The sequence below is a fragment of the Notechis scutatus genome, chromosome 6 (assembly GCF_049901735.1).
Source record: "Notechis scutatus isolate UNSWTSFEM ecotype Mainland chromosome 6, rNotScu1.2, whole genome shotgun sequence".
NCBI lineage: Eukaryota > Metazoa > Chordata > Lepidosauria > Squamata > Elapidae > Notechis > Notechis scutatus.
This window is the reverse complement of record NC_142014.1, coordinates 71,336,432-71,352,322: the sequence shown is the minus strand read 5'-3', so window position 1 is coordinate 71,352,322 and position 15,891 is coordinate 71,336,432. Positions and strand designations below refer to the sequence as shown.

The 15,891-nt window shown below is 40.0% G+C and overlaps 1 protein-coding gene across 42 annotated transcripts in view; it reads right to left on the bottom strand.

The window, feature by feature from the left end:
* PLEKHA5 (pleckstrin homology domain containing A5) overlaps positions 1 to 15,891 on the bottom strand; it is a 205,164-nt gene that overhangs the window by 25,000 nt on the left and 164,273 nt on the right. For all 42 annotated transcript variants that reach the window (XM_087968713.1, XM_087968723.1, XM_087968725.1 and 39 more), the window contains 4 exons: positions 10,797 to 10,859; positions 9,169 to 9,249; positions 8,884 to 9,033; positions 1,997 to 2,098 (listed from right to left, as the gene is read on the bottom strand). In XM_087968713.1, coding sequence (XP_087824839.1) covers positions 1,997 to 2,098; positions 8,884 to 9,033; positions 9,169 to 9,249; positions 10,797 to 10,859 — 396 coding nt within the window. The remainder of the gene's footprint in view (positions 1 to 1,996; positions 2,099 to 8,883; positions 9,034 to 9,168; positions 9,250 to 10,796; positions 10,860 to 15,891) is intronic.

Here is a 15,891-nt window from a genome sequence, read left to right as displayed (position 1 = left end):
AGTTTTTCACCATTTATATATAACTAGCAATCTTTCTACCATTTTTCCTCTGAAGCCAATTATTATGGTCTCTGAAAAAGAATAAATTTATAAATCAACAGCCCTCATTGTACATTACTGTTCGATGCATGCTGCCAATCATTATGTTCTCAGCCAAAAAATATTACAGTCTGTTTACAATTCTCAACCAATATGCTGTACTGTCACCACAAACTTTATTCATTTAGCCATTAAGCTAAAGCAGGGGTGTCAAACTTGCGTCGTCATGGCGTCGTCACATTACATATCGGGATTTTCCCCCCTTCGCTAAACCGGGCGTGACACATCTGGCCCGTGGGCACGGAGTTTGACAGCCCTGAGCTAAAGGGACATCCCTGCTCTGTCTTGAAATATTTTTTAAAAATCTAATTATTCTCATGCCTGTTTTACTTATACCACATGCTGCTGATAAACTCAGCAACCAATCTTTAATCTCATTCTTGGGCAAAACATTCCATAATTCAAGCCTATTCATTTTATCACAGACATTTTCTAAGCCAAAGAATGTACAATAAGCATTCTTTCTCAACCTGAGATATTTCTCATTAAAAGCAAAGATCAGGTTTACACCCTCCCTCCATAGCATAAAGCAATACCTAGAAATTACCAAATGTTATTCTTTGTCACCATCTGTATCCTTTCAATCAAGTATTCTGGCCAAATGCTTAATAAATCAATTCCTCTACAAGTTTTTCATTCATTCTTGTTCTTTTCCCCTTTGTATAGAGGAACAATGACAGTTTCTCTCCAACTGCAATCTTTATAACATGCTGAAACAAGACATACAGCCACTCTAGAAGCAAACCATGCGCGTATTTTCGCATCTTTTCAATTTCATTATTATTTCAGCCATACCATTTTTTTCCAACATTCTCATGCCATCTATGATTTCCTTTTCATTATTTCTTGAATGCTATTATCCATAGTATTAATTTCAATTCTACTCTTCAGCGTATTATCATTCTGATGCAAATCTCTAGAACACCCCTTTCAGAATTCCCTCATGTCATTTCCATCCTGTAACATTCAACCTCTTTTATTTTTAATTCCATTCCCTCAGATAGAGCTTTTCTAATTAATCCTTCTACCATTTTTACAAAACAACACTCTTGTCGGTTTAAACAGTCATTCTGTTAAGTCTTTTCTGCAACATAATCCGTTATGTTGCAAAAAACACCTAGCACGAACCCGCTAAGTCCAAAACAGTATTTGTGATTTACATAATTAATATTTTCTCATGGCGACTCTGGGTGGCATACAGAAATAAATCCCCAATGAAAAACCCAATAACCACCGCCCCCCCAACTCCTGCCAACTTTACAACAATCACTTGATGGGCTCCATGTCATCTTGGACAGCAGTGGGATTCTACCTGTTCCACTACCAGTTTGGTGAACGCACGCGTGCAGCTTTCCACACACCAGCTGAGGCCTGTAGCGCTAATCAGCTGAGAGGGTAAAGAAAAGAACAGGGGCAGGCGGGAAGGCCGATCCTGCGCTTTTCTCTTCTTTCTCCTCTCACCTCACCGTCAGAGGCTTTTTTTTCCTCCCCTCATCTGATCGTCGGAGGGTTGTTTTTTTTACTACCAGTTCGGCTGAACCGGTAGGAATTTTTACTACTGGTTTGGCCGAACTGGGCTGAAACTCCACTGATCTTGGGAGTCTCCAGATCTGCTGGCAAAAACCGTGTCTTCAGGGCCTTTTGAAAGAGTGTCAAAATGGGAATCCATTTATTTCCACAGGGATGATCCCACCAGAGAGAAGGCCCCATTAAGTCAACCTCCTTTGGAGAGAGGACCTGTAACATCCTTAGCCTCCCTGCTCTGAAGAGATTTGACTGGGTCAAAAGATGGTGCTTCAATCAAATAACCTGCTCCCAGGCCATGTAGGGAGCTACAGATCATAAAACGCCCATACCCAGAAAATGTTATGGAACAAAGTTGATGTTCTAGTCACACCTGAACCTCTCCTGTCCGTTCCAGCTGCTCCTGCATGTGGTTCTTCGTGATTGTTACATCATATTCTAGTTTGTCGTATTCTCTCCAAGCTCTTTCGAGTTCCTAAAAACATATATAAAAATATCTGTATCATATTTTGGTGGCCACAAAGATGCATACACATACTTTACAAATCCAAGGACCATACCCTATTAAGAAATAATACAACATCTGATTTATTGACATTCAGTTAACACTGACAATTAACTCACCTTCTATTGCTAGAAATTTCATCACTAATGGTCTAAAATAGGGAAGTTAAAAGCCACATTTAAGTGGCATGTGGGTCAGACTTTAGGTGGAAGTTTATTATGATCTTCTGAAAATATTTCTTTCCCCTACTCAGATTTACTAACAAGCATCCATGCTGGCATTTCAGCTGTCTGGCTAATTGAGCAACTCCTTGGCATTTTCAGGGGCAGTCAAGGTCCAGAGGTAGCCTCACCTCATCCAGGCCCTTACCTTACAAAACCAAATACTGTGACAAAGTATGGATGGGTGGGTATGTAGAAGAAAAGGTGCAAACATGGAGCAGACAGGGAAGCAGAAGGCAACATCTGGAGACTGATAGCTATTCCAAGGCAGCAAGAGAGCTATCAATCAACTGCCAGGATCACAAATTAGACACAGACACAGTAATGTCCTGGTGGTATTTCTGGTGGGAGCCTGGCCCTGGAGCTCAGCTGGAGTGTTCAAAACCAACTCTGCTTAAGAGCAGAGCTTGGAGGTTGACCTTGACCTTGGCCACCAGAATAGAAGCAACCTCATTGAGTTAGTACCTCATCCTAACTAGAGCCAGAACTTTTGGAAGGAAGCAAAGGTTGTATGAAACTTTAGAGAGTTTGAGACTTTTGTTTGGACTGAGTATTGAAGAACTGAGTATTGACGACATGGCAATATCAACTTTGAAGGCCTAGAAAGGTGAGGTTAGCCTGGAGCAATTGTCTATTGTTGGGGAAGGTATGTGTTGCAACAAAGTAGTATATACAGAAGGGTTACACTGTGGTGTGTTCAGTCCTTGCAAAGCAAAGAACTCTCACAAAATAGATCCCATACTTTCAAAATAATAAACAATAATGAGAGCGCGCTGAGCGACTTTGAGCCAGTCATGCTCTCTCAGCCCAATCCACCTCACAGAGTTGTTCTTCTGCGGGAAATAGAAGGAGGAAGGTGCATTAGATATATTCAATGCCTTGTTAGTTGTAAAAGTAATAAAGGTGGGATACAAATAAATAAAAAATAAATAATTTAAGATACATTTTGATTAGAGAAAGATGAGAAAGATCTGTCATCTTTTCAGATGGTTGACAATTCAACACTCCAAGGGGGAATAGGTCTGCAGTTTCCTTTATTTATTAGGAACTGATATTTTTTAAAATATTATTTATTGTAAATGGTAAAATACAAAACAGAAAAACAAACAAAACTAGTATTTTAATTTGAAAAAGAAATGGAAGATCTTGCTATCAGTGATGAAGAAAGAGGGAAGTCTTCTGTTGACTTTCTCTATTGTCACTGGTTTCTTGGATTTTACTGGGTTGTATTTAATATCTATTTAATGAACTCATGGAAGGAGATCCAATAGAACAGTTGGTGCAAGCTTCTTTTGCTCAATTCTGACCCTTCACTTCCATCCATTACTTGCCATGAGTGATTCCCTGTTCTTTAGTATGGCATGAGTTTTTAAAAAGGTTTTAATGTGGATACTTCTTCTGAAAAGTGTCCTTTCACTTGCTGCTTGGATACAGTTCATTTGTCAGTAGATTTATAGCTATGTTAGTTGGAACCACTGAGCTGACGTCTAGTGACCATATGGACAAAACCTGACTTGTCTCTATAGAAGACAATCTATAGCAATTCCAGGTGCATTACAATAATATACACTGCTCAAAAAAATAAAGGGAACACAAAAACAACATATCCTAGATCTGAATGAATGAAATATTCTTATTAAATACTTTGTTCATTACATAGTTGAATGCGCTGACAACAAAATCACACAAAAATTATCAATGGAAATCAAATTTAGCAACCCTTGGAAGTCTGGATTTGGAGTTACACTCAAAATTAAAGTGGAAAAAAACACTACAGGCTGATCCAACTTTGATGTAATGTCCTTAAAACAAGTCAAAATGAGGCTCAGTTGTGTGGCCTCCACGTGCCTGTATGACCTCCCTACAATGCCTGGGCATGCTCCTGATGAGGTGGTGGATGGTTTCCTGAGGGATCTCCTCCCACACCTGGACTAAAGCATTCCCCAACTCCTGAACAGTCTGTGGTGCAACGTGCATTGGTGGATGGAGCGAAACATGATGTCCCAGATATGCTCAATTGGATTCAGGTCTGGGGAACGGGCGGGCCAGTCCATAGCATCAATGCCTTCATCTTGCAGGAACTGCTGACACACTCCAGCCACATGAGGTCTAGCATTGTCTTGCATTAGGAGGAACCCAGGGCCAACCGCACCAGCATATGGTCTCATGAGGAGTCTGAGGATCTCATCTCGGTACCTAATGGCAGTCAGGGTACCTCTGGTGAGCACATGGAGGGCTGTGCGGCCCCCTAAAGAAATGCCACCCCACACCTTAACTGACCCACTGCCAAACCGGTCATGCTGGAGGATGTTGCAGGCAGAAGAACATTCTCCACGGTGTCTCCAGATCCTGTCACGTCCGTCACATGTGCTCAGTGTGAACCTGCTTTCATCTGTGAAGAGCACAGGGCGCCAGTGGTGAATTTGCCAATCTTGGTGTTCTCTGGCAAATGCCAAACATTCTGCACGGTGTTGGGCTGTAAGCACAACCCCCAGCTGTGGACGTTGGGCCCTCATACCACCCTCATGGAGTCTGTTTCTGACCGTTTGAGCAGCCACATGCACATTTGTAGCCCGCTGGAGGTCATTTTGCAGGGCTCTGGCAGTGCTCCTCCTGTCCCTCCTTGCACAAAGGCGGAGGTAGCGGTCCTGATGCTGGGTTGTTGCCCTCCTAAGGCCTCCTCCACGTCTCCTGATGTACTGGCCTGTCTCCTGGTAGCGCCTCCATGCTCTGGACACTACGCTGACAGACACAGCAAACCTTCTTGCCACAGCTCGCATTGATGTGCCATCCTGGATGAGCTGCACTACCTGAGCCATTTGTGTGGGTTGTAGACTCCGTCTCATGCTACCACTAGAGTGAAAGCACCACCAGCGTTCAAAAGTGACCAAATCATCAGCCAGAAAGCATAGGAACTGAGAAGTGGTCTGTGGTCACCACCTGCAGAACCACTCCTTTATTGGGGATGTCTTGCTAACTGCCTATGCTTTCCACCTGTTGTCTATTCCATTTGCACAACAGCATGTGAAATTGATTGTCAATCAGTGTTGCTACCTAAGTGGACAGTTTGATTTCACAGAAGTGTGACTGACTTGGAGTTACAGTGTGTTGTTTAAGTGTTCCCTTTATTTTTTTGAGCAGTGTATAATTATCTTTGTTTTTCCTCATTGTTCATCAATCATAGTGTCTATTATCACTGAGAAAAGCACTGCTTTAACTATTCTGATCTTTGGTGTAACAGAAGTATGCATATGTCGTAAACTTATCTACATTTGTCCCTGCTTTCCTGAATAAGATTAATCTTTTTACTTTTCCAGCAGTGGTTCCTCTTCTTGAGTTTAAGAAAATACAAATGTGTACCATTCTCATTTCTTGGCAATCATTGAGAATTTACAAGTGGCATTACCTTCATCTTAATATTTTAGATTAACCCAGGTTTTTCATTTTCTATTTTATTTTCCTAATGAGCATTTCTGCAACTACTGTAGAAATGTGCATAACTTGGAACTGAACATTCTGGAGAACTCTGAAATCTTCTGTTTCCCCCTCTGAACCCTTGCCAAATATCATTCAAATGATGCCATTCTTCAGGCATCTGTATGGATGTAAGTTGCCACTTTCAATTGGTGAATATAATTTCAGAAATTGGTCCAGCGAAGATTCAGCATGAACTGGGGTGGCGAGGAGGTGAACTGGAGAGAGATGGGAACAAACATCCAATAGTTCTCCAGAACATTTAGCTCCAGAATCACCAAATTTTGTGTGTTTTACTTTCAGCGGACAAAAGGTGTCATCTGCATTATCTCTAATTCTTTGTGTTTCATGCTCCAATTTTATTTCCAGCTGCATTGTTTTCCAATGTTGCAATTTTTCTAAAATCTTTGCCATGTAATCAAATCATGACAAGACATGTAATTGTTTCACTCCCTTCCCTACACTGAACCTCTTTGTTTCCTCAAATTCAGTTCTTACAGTAGCTTCTTGTTTATTTTGAACTTCGCTCAAAAGAATAATCAAGTAGCTCGGTATGCCTATTAGCCTTAATGTGTTCCACATTTTGGCTCGCTCTACCTGATCAAAAAGCCTTCCTTCGGACAATGAAGCAGGGGTAAACCTCCTGAATTTATTTTGTTCTCTTCATCATCCAAATCAGCTATCTAACCTTAGGTTACCCTGCCTTTTCTGAAAACCGTCTTCAATGAAGCTTCTGTTTTCTCCTCTCTCCCCAAAACAGAGATGGCAGAACAAGGCTGGGGCTAATCTTTTACAGTACGACTCTAACAGATATTGTACTGTTACAAGATATTGTACGACTGTTACAGATATTGTACTGCCAGTGCCAAATGGGGGCTGGTGCAAATGTTATTTTTTTATTTGGTGTATGGCAAAATGTTAAAAAGCATGGTACAATTACATTCTCAATGAGCAAATATGAAGCTATTTATTCTATTTACAAATCCAAAGGTAGACTCTCTATATTTATACAGTCACTAGATCAGGGGTCTCCAACCTTGGGAACTTTAAGACTTGTGGACTTCAACTCCCAGAATTCCTCAGCCAGCTTTGCTGGAATTCTTGGGAGTTGAAGTCCACAAGTCTTAAAGTTCCCAAGGTTGGTGACTCCTGCACTAGATGATGTCATTTATGGGCTCAAAAGGCCCTGTTTCACTACATGTCACACTGTCTGCTTTGGAGCACCACAGCTTCCTTTATGGAGGAGATTAGGGCACCAGCCATGCTGGGTTCTAATCCTGTTAGGAATTGACCAGATCTTACTGGGTAGATTGAATCCTTTTGATTCAGCTGTAAAGCAGGGAATGTACAAATCTGCAAAGGATACATTTGTTCGAACATAAACGCTACCATATACTGTAGGTCTTTGATATTTTAAAGGTAAACTGCAGTTCTTTCAGAGGTGTGAAAAAGATGAGATGGTGGATATTAGCTATTCCAGCCAAATGTCAATAACGCTAGTTTGGATTTCTGCACTGAAGAGGGACTAGAATTCAGTGGCCTAAGTAATCTCTTCTAATTCTATGATTCTATGCCTATAGAATAGGGACGTGGTGGCTCGGTGGCTAAGACAATGAGCTAGTCAATCAGAAAGGTTGGCAGTTTGGCGGTTTGAATCCCTAGCGCCGCGTAACAGAGTGAGCTCCCATTACTTGTCCCATCATCTGCCAACCTAGCAATTCGAAAGCATGTAAAAATGCAAGTAGAAAAATCGGGACCACTTTGGTAGGCAGGTAACATTGCGTTCCGTGTGCCTTCACCATTTAGTCATTCCCCCACAGTGCGCAGTTCATCTCTGCACCTGTGATCACCCCCGCGCGCTCCACGCACTGCGCGTCTCTGCATATGCGCCCGCAACCCACATGTGCGCTGCGCATCTCTGCACATAGGTGCGTGTCTCCTGCGCACCCCCCACACATGCGTGCCAGATATCCGACAATCAGTTGTTGGCCGGCAGTGGTGCGCACGCATGTGCAGTGGGGCTCTTCCGGGCGAGCTCTCGTGTGCCAGCAGAAGTGGCTCAGCGTGCCACTTCTGGCACACGTGCCATAGATTCACCAACACGGCTCTAGGTGTTCCACCATGTGGAACAGATTTATGTGCTACACAGCTGTTTTAAAATAGCTGGATCCTTGACTTACGACCACAACTGAGCCCCAAATTTATGTTGCTAAGTGAGAAATCTGTTGACTTTTGCCCCATTTTTAAGACCTTTCTTGCCACCGTTGTTAAGTGAATCACTGCAGTTTTTTTTAATAGTAACATGGTTAAGTGAATCTGGCTTCCACACTGACTTTGCCTGTCAGAAAGTTACCAAAGATGAACATGGAATACCGCAATCGTCATAAATATGAGACAGTTGCCAAGCACCTGAATTTTGATCACGTGACCCTGGGGATATTGCAATGGTCGTAAATGTGAGAAACGGTTGTAAGTCAGTGCTGTTGTAACTTCGAAGGGCCATTAACTGAACAAAGTCGATTACCTGTAGTTGTTCATCAAAATTAAGTAGGTTAGTAGGCTGTGTCTAAGTCTAGGCATCTAAAAATAGGATGTCTAGCAGAAGACAGGAGCTTAATAAAAAGCAGCTTGGGGATAATAACACAATCCCCAACAGATGGAAATGGCAAAGGAAAAGGCTAGGGATCTGATTTATTTTGACTACAGAAACAAGAAACTGAAAGATTTGTGGTGATATATTTCCATGAAATAGCTGTGGAAATGATAGCTTGAATAAATATGCCAGCTTGATGACCTCAGGATATTTTAAGGTAATTCATCTGATGAAGAATTCCAGCTTTTGCTAGAACAGACAGTGCAGATTTTACCAATATTTTTTTTTTTAAATAAAGGCATTCATTTATTCCCACTGTAGGCTTTCTAAACCTGCTATAGATTTGGCAAATCAAGACGAATCGGTATTTGCAAGCATGAAATAAGAAAAAAAACCCAAGAAACAACCCTACAATAAGAAACATCACTAGTGAGTTTTACTAAGGGAAAAGAATTGCATTTTCTTACCGCCGTAGCCCGAGATACTTCTCGACAAGTGCTAAGCAGGCCATTCTGTAAATCATCCCTCTGTAAGATGACATTTTGTATGGCAGCTGGATTTTCTGCATTCATTTGTATCTCTTGGCTGGCTGATAGCAAAGCTTGCTCAAGCGTGTACTGTGGTAATAAAAAGAATAATTTTTAATGTTCTGCATCATTGGACTGATTTTCTTTTTACGTCACTTATCAATGTTCTGATAATAAAGCGTGCAAAATAACATAAATCTGGAATAATAAATATAATTATCCTACTTTTTCCTTATGCAGCTGCTGAAGCTTCTCTTCGAGGGCCTGCACGACTTTATCTTGTTCACATAACCGGCTAAGCTTAGCCTAGTGCAGAAAAAAAAGTTGTGGATAATTCATGCTACTAGCTGCTTTGAAATACTGACTATTGATACACAGACTCTCTATAGACAGGTGCGTGCAGAGACTGGAAAAAATGTCCAACTGCAGAGCTTCACTTTTCAAGTCAAAATCATGCATTTGGCTGGAAACAGAAGTTCAAAACATCTTTATTAATCCTCTTAGGTACCATACTTGGAACTACTGGTCCCTCTGTCAGTGGTGGGATTCAATTTTTTTTTTTTTACTACCGGTTCTGTGGGCGTGGCTTGGTGGGCGTGGCAGGGAAAGGATACTGTAAAATCTCCAGTCAGAGGTGGGATTTGCTGGTTCTCCAAACTACTCAAAATTTCCGCTACCGGTTCTCCAGAACTGCTCAGAACCTGCTGAATACCACCTCTGCTCTCTGTATGTGTGTGTATCTTTAAGTGCACATGGAGTTTAGTTTCAAGTTCAGGCATATAATACAGGTAGTCCTCGACTTACAAAAGTGACCATTCAAAGTTACAATGGCACTGAAAAATCTGACTTATGACTGTTTTTCAGTTACAACCTTTGCACCCCACCCCCCGGTCACTTACGACAATTGAGCCCAAGATTTCTGTTGCAAAGCCAGACCCTTGTTAAGTGAGTTTTGCCCTATTTTACGACTTTTTTTTGCCACAATCACTGCAGTTGACAATTTAGCAACTCAGTTGCTAAGTGAATCTGGCTTCCCCATAGGCTTCGCTTATCAGAAGGTTCCAAAAGGAGATCACCTGACCCCGGGATACTGCAACTATGATACATACATGCCAGTTGCCAAGCGTCTGAATTTTGATCACGTGACCGTGGGGGATACTGCACACGGTTGTTAGGTTTGAAAACCAGTCGTAAGTCACATTTTCCTGTTGTAACTTTGAATGGTCACTAAACAAATGGTTGTAAGACAAGGGCTATCTGTTCTTCCAGATATAAACTGACTCATATTAGTGCTTATGGCCTATGTCATCAGGGTTGTGTTTGACCTCTTGGGGGGGGGGCGGTGGCCATGGCCGTAGTGGCGACAACCCACTCGACATCACTCTTGTGATCAAATGCTACTTTTGCTAGTACGTTGTTTCGCTAGCACTCTGCCAGCGAAAACGGAGCTCATGAGGGCGCACCTGACCATCACGGGCTCTTTTTTGCTAGCAGAGGGCTGCAGGAGGCCGTCACAACCAAAAACGGCATGGCCCTCACAAGCTCCATTTTCATTGGCAGAGGCATCGTGGACCGGTCCTTCGCTGTTTCCAGGGCAACCCTGCGGGCCAGATCTAAGCACCCTGCAGGCTGTATCTGGCCCACAGGCCTTGAGTTACACACCCCTGACCTATGTGATCTATCTTAGGTACCTGCACAAGGTATTGTACATTTTTCGTAATGGTTCAAATTCATCTCAAGGAATAATTCAGCTGCAAAAAGCTAGAATGAATTATTAGACTGTTCACTTATAAACACAGCAGTTTAATTTAAAATTAAAAAAAAATATTATTCAGAGAGCTAACAGTACTTACATCAATATCCAGTTCTTCTGATCTGTATTTGTACAGAGTAGACCTACTTTCATCTTGCGTCAGCTATAATAAGGAAAAACAGTGCCATCAAACCACTTCACTAAAATCAAGCCAAACCATGCATTCGGAAGCGAACGTTTAATTAAGCATACATTACTTCAGATCAAAATGTTAAGCACTTAATATGCCTTAATCAACACACACTATGTAAATTCCTTCATAATGGATGCCAAATTTAGATTGTCAGAAAGGAGAATGGTTTTTATTCTTGCTGGAAAGCTTTCTCAAAGATGAAAACGGAATGGCATGCTTTCTGTGAGCTTCAGATAATTTATCATAAAATAATCTAAATTTAGTTTTGTTAGCCCCTCAAATAAATAAGGCAAATTAGTACATAAATCAGTGATACTAAGGACCTGTCATCCTAATAGCAGAGAGTAAATCTGTATGTGAAGATTCAGAAGATGAAGCTCCATCCTGCCTTTTATTTTACCTTTCAAGAAAGCTCCGTAAAACTCTTACCTGAGATGTATAGTTATAGTTACATTCTCAGTTACATCTTATGACAATGAAAAACAGAAATACAATTGCCTGTGGATAGGGGCTACTACTCTGGGTGTATTTCGTGAAGCTTTCTCCTAAAAAATGCTTCTAACATAACAATGTGTATAAAAAGGTTTCTCTATCTTGAGAGGGGAGATGCACCAGTAGTTCAAAATGTAAAATACTGGATAAAACGTAGGAAGTATTGAGAAGATAAGCATTTAGAGAAGAGTTCACTGCCACACAGGGGCAAAATAGCCCATTCTAGATAAACAGATACAGACTGGGAATGTCTAAAAACAGCAGGAATGTTGGTTACATGAGATTTCCCAGTTTAGTTCTACTATAAACCATAGTTCTGATACCTCCTTCCTCAAGGGATATAAATTTCTAAATGGAATGGCAGCTAGTACAATCAACTGTAGTGTGAAGGACATTGTCTATGCATTAGATTCATTCTCACCTCTACATTTTAAGACTGCCAATTAGCAAGATTCTTAAAAAAAATTCTGAAGAGGATAACTCTATGGAATACCATTGGTTGCCGCAAAATCTTTTGAGTAAATCCACACACTGTGCATTTAATAAACAGACAAGAGGCCCAATATAGATGTAATGCCCTCATGTGCTTTTGAACACTTCCCCATTCCTTTCCACTCTTTAACCATGAACTTGTGTTAGGTCTGAATCAGCAGTAAGTTAATTTTATAATTAAAATTAATTTGATAATTAAAAGGATTGTCGGAGTTTTAAACAGTTATTTAAAATAAATTTGCAAGTCTGAAATAAAAAGGACAAGTGAGTTTGGAGTCAAAGTGACAAATGGAGACGCAGCTTTATGGTCAGGATAGTGGAAGAAGGGAAAGAGAAAATGCCTCAAACACATATACCTAATTGTTACATCTGTACTGAGGCCATCACAATAAACACTTCGAAGTTCTGAATCCTTCACAACATTATTTAAGTTATTAATTCTCAAAATATCAATTACCCTCCTTACTTTCCCATTCATGCACAGTATTTTTGTGTATGCAATTAGATTAGAAACCTAACCTCATTGTGTTTAAAACAATAAAACTGGAAAGACAAAGATGAGGCAAGGATTTAGCAATACAAATATTTCAATCACAAAACAGATCCGCCCAAAGGTTTGTTTGTTTCTTTTAAAGTGTTTCATTTCAAGGCATCTATCCTCATGCAAATGCGCTTGGTGACAATCTGAGAGAATGCACTGTGTATTAAAGCCATATAAATAACTTTGCTTTGAAATGAACATTTAATGAAATGAGCACTGGAAGATGAAAAAGCCACAGCACCTTTAAATTCAAAAAGATTATATGTTTTAATTTGGTGTTATGTTTAGTACCTTGTTTTACAAACCCACTTGAATATATTCTACACAATTCACCTTGATAGGAGAAAGAATTGAAGAATGGAAATATATATATATATATATTTAATGATAAAACAGATATGCTCAAATATGGTTGATGTAAATCTGGCCAAGCTCTCAAAGGAGAGAGATATGAATCAATCTGCAGAAATTATAGGATGAAATATATGTTTTGTCTCCAGCTGTCATTTTTAATGAAGTTATAGACAATTCTGAATCTTAATTACCTATTTTTAAAAAAAACCTAAAACTGAAGCAAATGCACTGATAATTGCCTAAACTTCTTGGAACAATATAATCTATCTAATTAACACCCTGTGTTATCTTAAAATAATGACAATTATCAACAGTACATTCTATCAATCTCACATTTTCAGGAATGAAATTTCAGAAGGAATAATTATTCTTATGTAGCATTTGTCCATAATGTAATAACATGCCACACTTCAATGACACTGAAGTTCACATACTGTCTGCTTTCAAACAAACCATCATTTTCAATTAGTTTTTAAGCTACACGGTTGATACTACCTTAAACTGAAGCACAGATAACAATTACATTTTAAATTCAGTTATAGGCTTGGAATCAAAGGGAATTTCTATTGGCTCCAGAGTATTTAATCTATGGAAAACAAAAAGGAGTAACAGTATCCTAAGTCTTTTACAGTAGTTTGAAAATTATGTTCTAAGGAATAGTGCTGTCAGAGTTCTTCATTTTGAAAACTGCCAACGGTAAAAAAATATTTCATGGAATGACAGCTTGTACACCGTATCTTCTGATCTCTCATATGTTGAAAAATGTTGTAGACATCTATGTACCCCCAAAATAAGGTCAGTTTAAGATGGAAGTAACTTTCCAAGTGGAAAACAGCAAATTCACTCTATTAACTAACCTAATATCACCCATGGTTTGGTGGAATCGGTCCCTGGTGCCCAAAAGGTTGAGGGTCGCTATTTTGGGGCACTGAAAATGGCTTAATGCCAAAACAGACCATTGGCCCACCTAGTTCAGGACCTCTTTTGGGATGGCTCCAATTGCAGAGATCAAAATCTTTTTTCACCAATACAGTTCTACCAGCTTCTCCTCAGAAAATACCTGCATCCTTCAGGTATTCCGTAAGAAACATGGCAATTATATTCATGACACCTCCCAAATCATTTTTTTTGTACATGCATAATTTAAAAATGTTGCTTAGAACTCAGCATGAAGCCTAAGGGCACTAGAAAACTTTGGCAATTTTGAGAGAGTAATGAGGGGAAAGAACCATTTCAAGTACAGTCAAAATGCCACAAAACACATGGGATTTATAACTATTACTTCTGCTAGTTGTAACGTCAATATATCATATGTTTATTAAGTACTACATTAAAAAGATGAATTTATCATGATAGCTATTCTGGAAATGGTATATATGAAAGCTAATATTTAAAATGCAGAATTAAACTAGATGGGCCTTTGGATTGGTCCAAAGTGCTCTTGGACTGAGGATTCTGATATTACTGAGTACTGAGAGATGTGGAAATGTAGTTAGTAGAATGTCTTTTTTCAAAATGATGACCTAAATCTATCATTTCTTATCTAATTCTGGTAATATCTTTGTACTTGGAAGCTTAATAAAATGAAATTAGAGTATTTCTAAATAATTCGTAGCTTCCCAGACAAAAATGGATTGAAAAAGGAACTCCCTCTTCAAATTTTTGGACTTCACAAACAACAAGGCACTTCCCATCACAACTGTTTAGAAAGCATATCCTCTATGGCAGGGGTGTCAAACTGGTGGGCCGCGGGCCGAATGCATCATGCACAGGCCATACCCACCCCAGCTCCACGAAGGAGAAAAACATCACGAGATGTCACGTGACAGCAACAAGACTTGGTGAGTTTGACACCCATATTCTAGGTCCACAGAGGGCAAATAGTTATTATGCCTCCACCAATTTCCTCAATTTGGAAACAGTTGTGGGAGCAGGGCACCAATAATGCCAAGCTCACCCTCATGCTGGGGCTTCCGTACATAATACGCATCCACCATTACGGTAAGCTTCTGCCCGTCACCAAATTTAAAAATAAGCTATTCGTCTTTTGTAACTGATCATAAAATTGTTGGCAAACAACAGGCATACGATGCTACTCAAAGTAGGAAGCCTCATGAGATCACAAGCATTTGCAAATCTGTTTCAACCACTGGGCTCAACCTCTTAAAAGCCCCAGAGAGCCATGGGCATCCGTGGGGGAGGGGGTGGGAAAAGGCCCATGAAATTTGTTTTCTGACATCATGATGAAAACTCTTCTTATATACTTGCATATCACGAGGCATGTATAAAAGAGCAGTGCTTAAATCATGGCACGAGGCTCATTTTGCCATCTTGGTATCATCTTGGCTAGCCACAGGAGCCTGTGCAGAGAATAGTGGCTCAGATCTGAAGTGTAAGAGTTGTATTTAGGAGTAAAAACTAGAAAGGGGTCATGCAAAGGAATTGCCCAGAAAATGAATTTTGGGTGCTAACTTTTCTGGCATAAATACCTTGCTCACTTCAAAGATCAGTTTACTCCTTCTTTTTATATAACCTTGCAGAAAATTCAAGTATTTTTAGCTACTTGAAGCTATGGGAACGTTTCTGATCTTAAAGGAAATCATTCAGAGCAAGCTAATTGATAAAAGCTGCAAATATATTTTCCCCAGTCGCCATCTGGATGTTCTGAATTAAATATTTGCAGTTGATAAAAATGCTATGTTGAAAGCCACCCCAACTGTAGAGTAAGGAAGATGAGCTTGACAGAGTTATGCCATCTGTTGTCAGGGTGTAAAAAATACTTTAAGTTCACAACAGACAGGTACTGTTCAGAAAAAGCCCAGGACAGACATCTTCCTAATTCACTGAACTAAAAGGAGGAGAGGATTACAATACAATCAAACCTGCAAGATTCTGATATTATAGCCACTCTCAATATAAAATAGCCTTCCTGTGGAGTTGATTTCTAGTCTGTCTAGCGTAACTGACACCAACAAGTGGCACTTAGCTGACCTTAGCTGATCTCAAAAAACTAAACAAGATAGGACCTCATTGGTACTTGGATCAGAATCCACCAAGAAACTCTAGAACCATAAACTACATTGTGTAGACGGGGACAAAAAATCTCTCACACAGAGCCTCCAA